This window comes from Aureobasidium subglaciale (genome assembly GCF_000721755.1).
Source record: "Aureobasidium subglaciale EXF-2481 unplaced genomic scaffold scaffold_31, whole genome shotgun sequence".
NCBI classification, from domain to species: domain Eukaryota; kingdom Fungi; phylum Ascomycota; class Dothideomycetes; order Dothideales; family Saccotheciaceae; genus Aureobasidium; species Aureobasidium subglaciale.
This window is the reverse complement of record NW_013566964.1, coordinates 26,651-40,680: the sequence shown is the minus strand read 5'-3', so window position 1 is coordinate 40,680 and position 14,030 is coordinate 26,651. Positions and strand designations below refer to the sequence as shown.

Here is a 14,030-nt window from a genome sequence, read left to right as displayed (position 1 = left end):
TAGTTCTTACCTGTTTCTTCATTTGCACTTTTTGGCGGGCATTAGGAAAATCAAAATATTTCACGACCATATCTTTACGCATGACCTATAGTTTTTGACACGGTCGCAAGCTTAAACTGACATTCGACATAAGTTTAGGAACGGTCGGTGGATGTTCGTGGTTTGCAATTGGATGGCCGTTCACCAGAATGTCACAATAACCAAGCCGTGCGCCACCTCCGGTCACATTTCGCGTGTCTTCTGCTCAATTCGGCTTTAAGGTGATCAGAAATTCTGCTTGAATCATAGGAAGTTCAAATACCATCATCTGGAGAATACAAAAGAGTGTGTAGGAGGCGTGGTGGATGTCGGAGGCAAGTGCTCGTCTGCTGACAGGGTGGTGGTGTCGACCAAACTTGCTTGAAAGTACAAGATTGAACAGCCTTGGAACGCTTCTCTCGACGACAGATTGTACCTGATGTATGGTAATCTCAAAGGTCTCGATCTGAGCAGTATTGACAGGCGAAGTGCTTAGTCGTGGTTGACCAATGCTATTATGGTATTGATCGGTTTGTTACTCCCCGCTGACAAACCAATCGATTCTCACACCTCGATTCTACACCAGGTCAAAAAGTGTTGATCAATCTATACTCCAGCTGTCGTGCTTACCAAACACTCAGCGAGCTCGAGCGAACCAAGTTTGGAGATGATTGATACGTGCGACGAAGTATAAATTGACGTTGCCGTAGCCGTCCGCTGGCTTCCCCTCACATCGTCATCATCGTTGTCCATCACTATTCATCAATCAACAACACCAGCATACTTGCAAGACCAACACATTTATCGCGATCATGACTTCTGCACACACCTCTCCCACCATCATCTGGCCCGAAAAGTTCTTGCCAGGTACTACCGATAACTTTGTGTCTAACGAGACGATAGTCAAAGGCCTCTCCTCAGCAGACATCTGGAAATACCTCGCCGACATCACAAAATGGGAAACCTACTACTGGAACTGCTCCAAAATCACTCCCCCAAAGTCTGGACCAATGCTAGAAAAAGGCAACAAATTCAGCTTTTCAACTTTTGGCTTCCCACCATTGCCCTCTGAGGTTTACGAATCTGTTACGCCGTCGAAGACTGAAGTTGGGCGTTTGGCTTGGAGAGCTGTATTTGATGGTGATGGAGATGATGATAAAGCTGTTGATGTCTATCATGCTTGGGTTATTGAAGATCTTGATGGAGATCGTGTTAGGATCTTGACGCAGGAGTCGCAGATTGGCAAGCCGGCGGCTGAGCTGTCTACCAAGAAGCCGAACCCTATGCTGAATGGTCACCAGGACTGGCTCGATGGTCTGGTCAAGGCTGCAAGAGAAGGGAAGCAGGGTTAGGTAGCAGTCGTTGCAGACTAAAATTGGGATGTTCAGACAATGTCGAATTGCTAGTATGCTGGAGTCCGTGGACACGTTTGATAGTGTACAAAGTCGGTAAATCGCGAAGGCACTCTGAGTCCCCGAAAAAAACGACAACTTCCATCATCCGGCTCATATCGTATGCGCGTTTGGTCTTGACCTCACTGTTGAAAAGGCACTGGAGATTTTCCGAGCACTTGAAAGACAACGGCCGAGCGCTGAACAACTCATGATGCCCGATTCAGGCGGTGACATTCGATGGCTTTGCCGTCTTGCAGAACGAAAGCTGTGGCGCCAACACACGCTGTCCTGTACTTACAATGATCGGTCATGCTCTACATGACCAAATTGCGATTGTACGTACGCAGTCCAGTGCTGATCCGGGTGAATGTCGTGCTCAACAGACTTCTCCAACTTGCTCCATATCCTTTCATCCTTTGAACGGCGTGATATCTCGGAACCCTTCTTTGATCCCGGGGTCTACCACCAGCGACTGGAGATGCTCTGGAGCTCCACACGGAAGAGATTCATTTTCCCCTCTCCGAAAAGAAGATCACATGGCCGCGTGGATCTCCTGGAGACCCAGAGTTGGGGTTCGATGGAGGAAGAAGTCGGAAATTCCCCGTATCAGGCCCATAATTCTCTTCAAAGGATGTGAGTGGACCTGGAGTCGGCATGGGCTCGGTGTTACCGACGTCATCGGTATTGTGACGCCGACCAATATCTGGGGATGTTGAGACTGACAACATTCTATCTGCACATGTCGCAAAGTGTTGTCGCGTTGAAAATCGCTTTTGCATGGTGCCGAAAATGCTGCACAGAATATTCTCTCTCGCCACGTAGAGTATATAAGCACCGCAAGCAAATGCGTCGGCTCTTGGCTCCGACGCGTGATATTCCTTCTTTCGATCGCAAAATCGATGCTTCGATCGTTGTACCTGAAATCCTTTCTTCGAAGCGACTGTTGACCATTTTTTGCTTGAGTTTATTCAGGGCACTATCCGAAAAGTGATCTTCACGGCCCTACTTCTCGTCACCTTACCCAATATGGTAGAATCTAAACTCTTTGAGAAGCATTTTCAAGACGTTTGATATCATTGCCCAGCCCTTGTCCCCAATTAGAGCCGCAGGACATGTAGACTGTGACATCAGTGACGCCTGGAGCCCGGCGCAAATCACAAACATAGGCACTTTCAAGCGGGCTTCTCCTCATCGTTGATATCCCAACCTGCTCGGGTGGATCTTTTTCTCCATCGATTTTTCACACCGCACGTCATGGCTGTGGAACCCGGGGCCTGTTTGTCCACTACTGAGGACTCGTACATAAACATAGCAACCAGCCATGTACCCCGTTTTTTCGTAGAACTCACGCTATCTGGTTACTTTCGATCATGGCAGACGTACGGCCAGAGCAAACACGCAACCCTAGTCACGACCTGAGCGGAAACAACTCGGAAAAAGATGATGAAACAACACGCAGTCCCAGCCCTGTTGGCGAGCAGAATGAGAAGGCTGTCGTCGATGCCCAAGGCCGAAGAGAACTGAAAGAGACCGATTGTCCTGAAATCCTCGCATACTCCTGGCCGACATGGAAGAAGTGGGGTTACCTGGCCGGCATTGCCGGTATCCAGATCTCCATGAATTACAACACCAGTGTCTTCCCTAGTGCTGTCACTCCTCTGACGGAAGCTTTCGGTATCGGTGCTCAAGAAGCCAGGACTGGTCAAATGATCTACTTGGTCCTATACTCCTTCGGTTGCGAGTTGTGGGCACCCTGGTCCGAGGAATTCGGTCGTTGGCCCATCCTTCAGCTCTCTATGTTCCTCATCAACATCTGGCAGATTCCTTGTGCCTTGGCTCCCAACTGGGGAACTATTCTCGTCTGCCGCGCTTTGGTATGTCTATCAATCAATCTCACAACGTAGCCACATACTGACTTGGAAACAGGGTGGTCTCTCTACTGCTGGCGGTAGTGTCACTCTCGGTCTCATCGCCGATCTGTACGGTCCCGAGGAGCAACAGTATCCTCTTGCCTTCATCGTTTTGTCCTCTTGTATCGGTACCAGTATCGGAGGTGTCATTGGTGGACCCATTCAGCGCTTCCTTGAGTGGCAATGGTTCTTCTGGATCATGCTCATCTTTGGCGGTGTCGTTCAAGCCATCCACTTCTTCATGCCCGAGAGTCGTTCGACCATTCTCCTCGACAAGGAGGCCAAGCGCCGCCGCAAGACTGGTGAGGACCCCAACATCTACGGACCCAACGAGCTCAAAACACCCCGTATCTCACTCAAGGAGGCCGGCAAGGTCTGGCTTCGTCCCTTTGAGATGTTCCTCCGTGAGCCCATTGTCCTCTGTTTGTCTTTGCTCTCCGGTTTCTCGGATGCTCTGATTTTCACCTTCCTTGAGAGTTTCCCCGAGGTCTACGGCAAGTGGGATTTTGGTATTCTTGCTCAAGCATGGGCCTTTATCCCCATTAACCTTGCATACTTCATCGCCTACCTCATGTATCTGCCTTGCTTCATGCGCGACAACCAAATCCGCAGAAGAAAGGGCGATGACTGCTTCTTGCCCGAACGCCGTCTCAAGGTGCTGCTCTGGCTGGCTCCCCTCGAACCCATTGGTTTGATCGGCTTCGCTTGGTGCTCTCTCGGTCCTGCCTACAACGTTCACTGGATCGCTCCCATGATCTTCTCCACTCTGGTCGGTATTGCCAACTACGCCATCTACTTCTCATCAGTCGACTACATGATTGCCGCCTATGGTGTCTACTCTGCCTCCGCTTGCGGTGGTAACGCGTTTGCTCGTGACTTCCTCGCTGGTATTTCGGCCATGTACGCCACTCCTCTCTACACCAACATTGGTGGTCACCCTACCGAGTACGCCAGTACCATTCTCGCTGGTGCATCCGTCCTGGTCGTCATTCCCATCTACGTCTTCTACTGGAAGGGTCCTGAAATTCGCGACAGGTCCAAGTTTGCAAAGACTTTGGCAGAGGATCGTAAGAAGGAGGGAGTCAGACGTCTCAGTTATGCCGACAACCTGCCGTAGAGAGTCTTGTCAGACAATGCTTCTCATCCCAGTTTGCTTTTCATTATAATTGTACTATCAGATCAGATACCCCGTGGATTGTATAGATACCCCATATGACCGTTTGAGCCATTTACACTTGATTTCGCATCGTCCGAGAGCGTTGCATAGCAGTGCATCATATATCTTCTTAACGACCAGGACCATGTGTCGAAACTGCTAAGTGCCTCCCACACAGTGAAGTATGTTGACCGAAGGTATTGCAAGTCTTTCTGCGCACAGGGACTCATGTTGTGTCCAGGATAATCTCGACAAGCATAGTTCTGCTTGATGGACGAACTTGGTGTAATCGACTTACATCTTGTTCTTGACAACAGCCGAGAGCCCTAGTACTACCGTGGTATCAGCGCATACAAGGCTCGCATGATATGGACCACGAGCCTCATGTAACAATAAACGTGGCGGTCAATTATAAGTACCTGGAGGAGGGCTTTTGTGTGTGACATGTTCATGCCCGTCCGGCTCCATATGCCCTTGAGGACACGAGTCTTGTGACACTCGAGTCCTCATCCTTAGCCCTGCCGAGATGCTGCTCCATACATGCGTCGACTTATCATTTGCCAGCATACAGGATCAGCCATGATGCAGATCAAGTTGCGGGGTTGATCGTCTGCACAGGCAGAAGCCAGTCTGATGAGCAGCACAATGCAACACTGTCATTGATGCCAGAAAATCTGGCTTGCAGGAGGATGTCCGTATGGCAGCTTGTGGAGAACAGAATATCAAATCTACTGCGCCTCCACGCAATAAGAGAGGTCGTGGTCGAAAGCCAAGTACTGTCGTACCATCAAAGGCCAGACACATGACCACTTTCTCTTCAACTATTATTCCGTGCGAAAGACATACGGAGCAATACGAACGCCTCAAGCCATCAATAGCGACGTGAACAAGCAGAAAGTTCAACTTGACTCTGGAGTCGCAAACACGTGTTGGTCATTGATCTTGAGGTTGGAGCAAGGTAGAAAGAAGGCTGGCAAAACGTCTAGAACAGGCCAAAAGAAGCTTAAGCATAACTCTACCAATCCCATGGCGCGAAAATCATAGGAGAGCTGAATGACCCCTTTGCGATCCGCGGATCCCTTGCCACAAACGGGTAATCACGATGCTGCCATCAAATCCCCCCGCAGAAGGGCGATCCTTCCCGGAGAAGAGGGTACAGTACCATTATTCGGCAGGAGACTTCTGATGCACCACAGCTTGCATCATTTCTAGAAGATCATTTTTTCTTTCCCTGCCACACAAACGCATACTCAGCTTAGAACATTCTTTCCTTTTTGGCGCGACGCGACTTTTTAGCTTCCACCCATTATATGGCTGGAGAAATGGGGAATGCGGTCAAGCTTGGCGAGGAGGGTGACGACGTAAAGAAAGCACCCTCGGTGCACGTAGTGGAAATTCAAAAGGTGGACGAGTCCGCTTTGCTGCAAGTTCCCGTATCACCATTGCTTTCGCAGAGTTCACAACAGCAGACTCGGAATAGCTTTCTTGGGACATTGCAGCGTTTGTGTTTCCCTCGGTCACGACGTGGGAAGATTATTCTTTGGATTTACATTCTTGCTGCTGCCGTCATGTTGTTGTTACTTATTCTTTTGGGCTTCTTCTTGGGGGCTCATGCGAGGACGACGACAAAGCCGACGGCCACGCAATCTGGAGGTGTCAGCTGTACTGTCAGGCCGGTTGCTGGCGGAAGAGACTCTGCTGGTGTTATCCGGAATGCTTTCGAGAGTTGTGGAAGTGCCAAAGCCGGACATCGCAACCGCATCGTGTTTGAGAACACTACTTATACCATCGCCAGTGTCTTGGATACCACTGGCTTGAAGGATGTCGATATTGAATTGCATGGAACACTTTCTTGGGACAACTCTAACATCAGTTATTGGTTGGAAAACTCACTACCGATGGGTTATCAGAACCAGAGCACTGCTTGGCGATTCGGCGGCGATGGGATCACATTCCAAGGATACGGTGCTGGTACCTTCAATGGTAATGGAGATGCCTGGTACCGCTTCATCAATGGTAGATCGAACTACCCTAGACGACCGCACCAGTTGACCATTACTGGAACGACGAATTCGACGTTCGAAGGCTTGAATTTCTTGCAGAGCCAGATGTGGACGATGACCGTGATCCACTCATCAAACGTCCTGCTGCAGGACATCTACGTCAACAATACTTCGAAAACTGGTGTAAGTAACTTGGTCTTGTCGTGATACGACATGTTCTGACATATCAGCCAGGCACCGACTGTCAATACTGATGGAGCTGACACCATCTATGCCAACAACATCACATTCCGCCGATGGATCGTAGACAATGGAGACGATGCCATCTCACCAAAAGCAAATTCGACTAACATTCTTATTGAAGACAGTCAATTTTATAGAGGGTCTGGTATCGCTCTGGGGAGTATCGGCCAGTATGATGATACGTTTGAGATAATTGACAATGTGACGTGTCGTAACATTACGTCCCACCGAACGAAATATGGTGCCTATATCAAGACGTCAGTACCCTTGATCCGTGTGGTTTGAAGTTGGCTGACAGTATCGCAGATGGACTGGAATTAATAAAGGTTACCCACCGAACGGAGGAGGTGGTGGCTATGGCTATGCCCAGAACCTTGTCTTTGAGGACTTCAAGTTGGTAGATGTCCAGAAGGCGTTCACGAGTAAGTGTCAGAGTGCTTCGGAGTAAACGTGGAAGGCTGACACTCTCAAAGTCACACAGTGTACAAACTTCGAGGGCAACAAGGGTGAGTATCTCTTTGACCATCCAACTCAACTTAAGCTGACATGATGCAAGGCGATTGCGATACATCAAAGTTCAATATCCGCAATGTGTCCCTCAGCGACTTCTCAGGAACTATTCGCACGGACATTGTTACTACACTACAATGCAGTGCGGCATCTCCTTGTCGCAATATCGAGTTCTCGAACATTGTCTTGGAGAACAGCTCGAATCACACGACGCCAAGGCAATATCAATGCGATAGTGTCAAGCGAGCCGCAGGCTTCAACTGTACAGGTCCTCCAGATGGAGAGGACAATGCGTTCAAGAAATGATGCGCAGAGATTTTGCAGATCGTGTAAAGAAAAAGTATTTTACTGAAAGAGACGAAGAGATGGAGAGAAGAAGGAAAGGAAGACGAAGTGAAGCAAAGGCATGACTCGGCAGTACGGTACGAGCCATGCACGACGTCGGCGACATTGGTTTACCTTTTTACGAACCTGGGGAACAGCCAAGATATATGGATGGTATGCAATCGGATGCAACGGAATCGGATTCCCATGGCATGTTCATCATGTGGACGACCAACAGGCAGCAAACAAGAATGAATGCATGAAAATTTTCACGATGCTTTATCAGCAGTTTCTTTTAGCGGACAAGTCAGATCACAGCAAGGAAAATAGTGCTTATGTGCATGTCTCGGATGCGGTGGAATCTGTCAGTCGCAAGATGATGTGATGACTTCTCACATGATCGAAAACGGTCAAATAAATCCAGTCAGACCAGCACATGGAGCATACCACGGATCTGCCGGCAGGAAACATTTAGATCGGTCAATAGTATAGAAAAGTTCTTCGATCCTGTCGCCAGATGATCGATTTTATGACAAGGCGGATGTCCGCATGCGCGCGAAGGAAGGCCGAATCTTCCAGACGCTCAAGTGACGATTTTCATATGGACATGTGTCGCGCGTGAACACTCGCCAAGACGCCATGTGGTATAGTCGAGCTCTAGCTGCGTGTCAAGGAAGTGTCGGCACCGGATCGCTGACTCACCAATTGATGAAAATCGTGGGAAAGATGGAAAGAGGTTGCAGGGATGACTTTCGATATGCATATCGTCGCGAGCGAACCAAGAGAGAAGCACAACAGTGAAAGACTTCGATCTCTGAAGTCTGTGACTGCAGAACGCGCAATCTCTCGAAGTCCATCACAATTACTATCCCCAAGGACTTGGTCTCCGTCGCATGTGGAAGAAGGTGCGAAGGAAACAGGAAGCCATCCCTCGGCGACGGAAGGCAGCGGACCTAAGGGATCGGCCGGCAGGTGGGAAACTTCGGGAAAGCGTTTGTTTGGATAGCGTCATAGCGTCCCTTTAAACAAAATACCTAATGTTTTCTAGGATCTTGCAGGTATGGCTTCCACACCATTATTACGATGCCATGATCTTGTTTATCGGTATGGCTCGGAAACGGAGAGCAAGAAAAATGTCCTGATCCGCAGGTAACTGTCGCGGCAGTGTCGGTAGTATTAAAGGGCAAAAATGCTCACCACACCGTCATAATCTTGATCTCTCCTTACTGACATCTTTAAATCGTGCGTACAAGTAGTCTTGCTGTGCGACACTCATACCCTCAAAAGTCTCATCAGCTGCACCATTTGTCTTACACTGCTCTGTGACCACCCGCAAAAGCATTTTGTGACCGGTCACAAATATCTTGTTCTTTGTTGCATCTTTTGATTGCATCTCTTGCGTTCGAGCTTCCATCTCTTACAACGCTTCTCTATCCTCATCGTCAGAACGGCCATCTCTCAATATCAACTACGACTGGCTTGATCTATGCCGCTTGGTCGTGCGTCTACGAGCATCTCGGCAGCGCTCTTGCTCGCCGCTCTTCCCTTGGTGACCGCTCATGGCGACGAGCATGAGCACTCCGGGATGGCGATGGACATGAAGACCGCGCACATCAACACGACAGTAGCAGCAGCAGCATCGGCTGCTGTAAGCAACTACTTCCGGTTTCCAGAATTTGCAGGCTGGATGTACGCGCACATAGCTCTGATGACAATCGCATGGGCTGTCGTTCTCCCCCTTGGTAAGCAAAGTATTTCTTGTCTTCGGTGAGACCACGGCTGACCAAAAACTAGCTGTTATGTTCAGTATAGCTCGCTCGCGCTTCACGATACCAGCACAGTTTGCATTCTTGGCTGTGAATGCCGTCGGGCTGTTCTCCAGCATCATTTACGACGCGAAGACTCCGGATCTCTACCCGAACAATGCACACCATAAGATGGGGTGGGCTGTCACTTGGATCGCAGTCGCGTGGTTCCTGATGACATTCGTCAACTTGTACATGGCAATATCCGAGAGAGTCAAGCAGAGGCATGAGATGACTACCGATAATATTGCGCAATACGATCGTCTGCAAGAGCATAGGTGGTCGGGAGACTCGGGTCATGATTCGGCGACCCTCTGTTCTGGATCGCGCTCGCCGAGTTCGGACTCTGTACCACTGCACAAGTTCGAGACTCCTGAGGATGGCGACGGGGATTTAGTATCGGAAGAGCAAGGCTTCATCCAGAAGAATCCCGTCGATCGCTTCCTTTCGCGCAGGGTCCCTCGCATATCGTCTGTACGAGCACTCACCGCCTTCAGGGTCGTGTCTACTCTCATCGAGCGTTGCATGCCAGTCCTTGGGTCTGTGAGCTTAATAAGTGGCGGTGTTGTATTCGGCGGTATCTACGTAAGTAAAAGCAGTAAGAGCACACAGGACCATGCTAACGAGTTCAATAGCGCGACCGTCTTATCTTCTCTGGTATGGCACATGCGGTCAAAGGCGGTATCTTCTTCTGGTACGGCATCTTGACTCTGGGGAGATGGATGGGTGCATTCTCGGATTTTGGCTGGGCTTGGAACGTCAAGCCTCGACACCCGATGGTTTCTCGCTTCGCGGCCGGACTCCCCTCCGCCGAGTTTGTAGAAAGCTTTGTGATATGGTTGTACGGTGCCAGCAATGTGTTCCTCGAGCATCTAAATGCTTGGGGCAAGCCTTGGAGCGCTCAAGATCTCGAGCACGTCAGCATCACCATCATGTTCTTTGGTGGTGGCTTGATGGGCATGCTCATCGAGAGCGAAAAGGTCAGAACCCTTTTCAACACCTCAGTATCGACATGGCAGGAAGAGGCTGCACACTATGGAGACGCCGCCGAGAAGGAACTTCAAGAGTGGGACGTACCGAAGACCTACAAGACTAGCCTCAACCCAATGCCCGGCCTTGTCATCATGCTACTTGGCATGTCCATGTCTGGCCACCATCAGCATAGCATGGTCTCAACAATGATGCACCAGCAATGGGGAACTTTATTCATGGGCTTTGCCCTGGCTAGAGCAGCCACCTATATCCTGCTCTTCCTTGCTCCACCAGTCTCTTTCTTCCCGTCACGACCTCCGACTGAGCTGATCGCCAGTGAGAATGTTTTGATCATCTGATGATGCCCCTACCTCTTCCTCTTCCAATGCCAGAGCCTCTTGTAGATGCAGGTATGCCACCGCCTCTTAGACCGCGAGCGGCAGGCGTGCCCCTTCCTCTAGATATGGAGCTGGCGCCGCGAGTCCGGGACGAAGTGGTGGATGGAGGAACCATGGTAGATCTGTTCGTACGCGTCGTCTTTGGAGTAGGAGGATTTTCGACGAAACTGGTATCGGTAGTACTACAAGGTCACAATCAGCATCAAAGCCTCAGCGTGTCAAGTCTGGGGCAACGCACAGGAAGGTAGCGTCCACGTCCCGCTCGCGATGGTGGACCTCAGCAGACATGGCATTATCCTGATGTGCCTGATTCTTCGCAGCTTCAGCGGCGCGCTTGAAACTCTCGATACCAGGAGCTTCCGGGAAGTCGACGCAGAAGGCACTCATATTCATGCCGTAGAGAAAAGCGCCAAAGCATTCGTTGAAGCGGTTCAGACTCTCGTGCAGCAATTGGAGGTGCATCATGTTGGCTTCCAGATCGGCCATGCCATCTGCGAGTTCCCCAAAGGCTGGTTCGAGTGCTTCGAGCGGGACAGCTTGGTCGGAGAATTGGCATCCATTTGTGGGAGTTGCGATTGAGGCACGGAGACTTGTGCGTGAGTGTGGCCGCAGAGGAGTTGTTGGTCGTGAGGGGAGATTGTTGCGAGTTCGTGATGCTGAGCGAGCGCGCGACGGCGGCGCCGATGTGGGCGTTGTCGAGGTCATTGTAGATTGTCACCCTATCGATTGACTTTGTGTTTGTTTATTGAGATGGTGGATTTCCATGATTGTTTTGATAGAGCATGACGCCAAGCTCTCGGAAGCGTGCCCCTCCGGACAGTGGGAGGCAGGTGCTGAAGCATCAATCTATATTCTACAGGCAGGGAAAGAGCTATCCACGTCCAGACACTGCCATACCTTCTATTTGTGCAGGTCTGGCAAGACTGACTGAACACCACGTCGCCGACACTAGCACACCGTCCTCTCAGACAGTGCTCACACCGCATCAATACCCGCATACCATCAATCACATCGCGCTACCGCGGCACTATCCGCGAGCTTCTAAGAAGGCTTGCCCGTAGATCCGTCGTCCACAAAGCGAGCTGTGACACTTGAATCTGGAGGCTTGACCAGAAGAGAGGTAAAAGGATGCATCGGATATCTGATGGGTCTGCAGCGGACTTGGTTAAGAGACCATGAAGCTTGTTACATTCAAGATGATTATTTATTTTGACAATTCGCCTCTCACAGCATCCGCGAACTGCTTGACTGCCCAGTCAAAGCTATCTAGAGGCGCAGTAGCAAATGTCAGACGAAGCTTGATGCCCTTGAGCTGATCAGGATCAGCATCGAACCAACTGCCCTTGCTTATCACTACTCCCTTCTCCATTGACTGGTTGTAGATTCTCTCTTCAAGATCCAGCAACGCCATCTTCTCTTTCTCAACTGAACGGTCTGAAGCCGATGAGCCCGAGACACGTGATGTTTGTGATTGAAGATGAAGCCAGAGGAACATGCCGGCTTCGGGAACGACCCATGTGAAGAGATCTGGTGGCAGGTACTTCTCACATGCCGAGACAAGAGCGTCTCGACGTTGGCGGTACTGATGAGACAAAAATGCGAGCCAACGAATGAAGCCCTCATGACCCCAAGTCACGTCGAGCAATTTGTACATGGCGACCTGAGAGAACCCGGAAGGAGCGACACTGCCGACTTCAGTGTAATTCATGTACTTTTCGGCAATCTGAGAGCAGCATGTCATCCATGCACATCGGAGTCCAGGCGCGAGAATCTTGGATGTAGCATCTAGGCGCACGACGCGGCCAGAAACATCCATGGAGAGGTATGATGGAGGCAGCTGGCGAAGGTACTCGTCAATCGGCATTGGCGCGTCGTCTCCATCATCTGGTCTCGAGTGTAACTTTAGGAAGTAATACGGGTCGTCCTCGATGATGTACAAGTCATGCTCTTCCGCAATCTGGTAGATCTTCCTTCGCCTTTCCGCAGATTGTGTGGCTCCGGTAGGGTTTTGACCGCAAGGAACGATATACATCACCGACGGCTTGCGTCCCATAGCTGGGTCCCAAGAACGCAGCTTCGCCTCCAGATCTTCAGGGATGAGGCCTTCGCCGTCCATCTTGATGCCGAGGATGTTGATACCCAGCGGTGTCACGGCTTCGATTGCTCCTGGGTAGGAGTACTCTTCTGTGACGATCCAGTCTCCTCGGTCGCAGAACATGCGGAACACCGTATCCATCGCCGATGTGGTTCCGCTTGTCAAACAGGTCTCCCAGTCATCGTATGGCGGATCGTGAATCATCTCGATATGTTCAGTAATGAATCTCAGCAACTGTGGCGACCCAGCAGCATAACCATAGTTCAACGCAACAGCAAAGTCGAAATCTTGCTCTCCCCTCGTACAAGGCATAACCACACTCTCATCACCTTTTCCCCTCGACTGTCTGCCAGAAAGCTCCAGTGAATCCCAAGGGAAGTACTCTGGAATCGGTCTTCCAGCTCCCAGACTGATCTGCCGTTGTGGGATGATGGGTGCACCGTCTGAGCCAGGCTTGACACTGCTGGCTGAAGCTTTCAGATTCGAGGGTAATCGGTTGCGGCATTCTGTGCTGAGGTGATGATCCCAGTTCTTAGACCTAGGCTTTGACCCTGGTCGACACAGCTTGAAGAATTCGGATGAGGTGAAGGGAGCAGGACCGGAAGGTAAAGGCTCGGACAAGGTCCTATGCTCAGTATATTGAGCAATTGCTTTAGACAACATGATGTGTGTGTGTGTGTGGGTGTACAACGAAATTGAATTCTTGACAAGAAATACTATCTCAAAGATGAAGTGTAGTATAGTAATTGGAAGTAATTCAAATACTCCAGACCTTTGTTTGCCAAAACGACGGAGAAACAAGTATAGATATAGGGATGTGTGATGATGGTGAGATGGTCGGACAATTCGGAGTGTGGGCGTTGTGCTTCCTTCGGAGTAAACGTTTTACGTACAGTATAACCTTTCACCATTGCGTTTGAGGGATAGATAAGCAATTGAAAGCCGTACCCCGGTGGGAATGACCTTGGATGGATTATATCCGATAGGAAGCTGGGAGCCGATGTGACACGGGGTATGTTTTTTATTTCTCATGGCCGGCATCATAACATCGAGATTTAGGGATGGTGTTTGAATGGTAATGTACCCAGCAATTTCGATTGATCATGGCCATTTCAAGGGTCTGAGCATGTGATGTAAAAGCAGTGTGAGGTGCACTAAGACTTGGTGGAGATTTACGTAGCACAAAATCGCTGAATGGAACG

At 50.0% G+C, this 14,030-nt stretch overlaps 6 protein-coding genes across 6 annotated transcripts; 4 read left to right on the top strand and 2 right to left on the bottom strand.

Annotated features, from left to right (window-relative positions):
* Window positions 1–830: 830 nt before the first annotated feature.
* Window positions 831–1,370, top strand: AUEXF2481DRAFT_8663 (uncharacterized protein; the record flags this gene model as incomplete). The annotated part of the gene is made up of 1 exon (XM_013484254.1): window positions 831–1,370. One exon carries the CDS (start codon window positions 831–833, stop codon window positions 1,368–1,370), a length of 540 nt encoding a protein of 179 aa, XP_013339708.1.
* A 1,212-nt stretch (window positions 1,371–2,582) lies between these two features.
* Window positions 2,583–4,614, top strand: AUEXF2481DRAFT_83230 (uncharacterized protein). The gene is made up of 2 exons (XM_013484324.1): window positions 2,583–3,286; window positions 3,339–4,614. The coding sequence occupies exons 1-2, from the start codon at window positions 2,783–2,785 to the stop codon at window positions 4,437–4,439; spliced, it is 1,605 nt and encodes a 534-aa protein (XP_013339778.1). The 5' UTR covers window positions 2,583–2,782; the 3' UTR covers window positions 4,440–4,614.
* A 1,432-nt stretch (window positions 4,615–6,046) lies between these two features.
* Window positions 6,047–7,540, top strand: AUEXF2481DRAFT_70085 (glycoside hydrolase family 28 protein; the record flags this gene model as incomplete). Its single annotated transcript, XM_013484309.1, has 5 exons — window positions 6,047–6,676; window positions 6,716–6,981; window positions 7,031–7,146; window positions 7,198–7,230; window positions 7,281–7,540. The coding sequence occupies 5 exons, from the start codon at window positions 6,047–6,049 to the stop codon at window positions 7,538–7,540; spliced, it is 1,305 nt and encodes a 434-aa protein (XP_013339763.1).
* Window positions 7,541–8,606: 1,066 nt separating this feature from the next.
* On the top strand, window positions 8,607–10,915 carry AUEXF2481DRAFT_44233 (uncharacterized protein). Its single transcript, XM_013484291.1, has 3 exons — window positions 8,607–9,300; window positions 9,353–9,948; window positions 9,999–10,915. The coding sequence occupies exons 1-3, from the start codon at window positions 9,045–9,047 to the stop codon at window positions 10,692–10,694; spliced, it is 1,548 nt and encodes a 515-aa protein (XP_013339745.1). The 5' UTR covers window positions 8,607–9,044; the 3' UTR covers window positions 10,695–10,915.
* A 28-nt stretch (window positions 10,916–10,943) lies between these two features.
* On the bottom strand, window positions 10,944–11,438 carry AUEXF2481DRAFT_70044 (uncharacterized protein; the record flags this gene model as incomplete). Its single annotated transcript, XM_013484306.1, has 1 exon — window positions 10,944–11,438. The coding sequence occupies one exon, from the start codon at window positions 11,436–11,438 to the stop codon at window positions 10,944–10,946; it is 495 nt and encodes a 164-aa protein (XP_013339760.1).
* A 499-nt stretch (window positions 11,439–11,937) lies between these two features.
* AUEXF2481DRAFT_8658 (uncharacterized protein) lies at window positions 11,938–13,491 on the bottom strand (the record flags this gene model as incomplete). The annotated part of the gene is made up of 1 exon (XM_013484253.1): window positions 11,938–13,491. One exon carries the CDS (start codon window positions 13,489–13,491, stop codon window positions 11,938–11,940), a length of 1,554 nt encoding a protein of 517 aa, XP_013339707.1.
* Window positions 13,492–14,030: the final 539 nt, after the last annotated feature.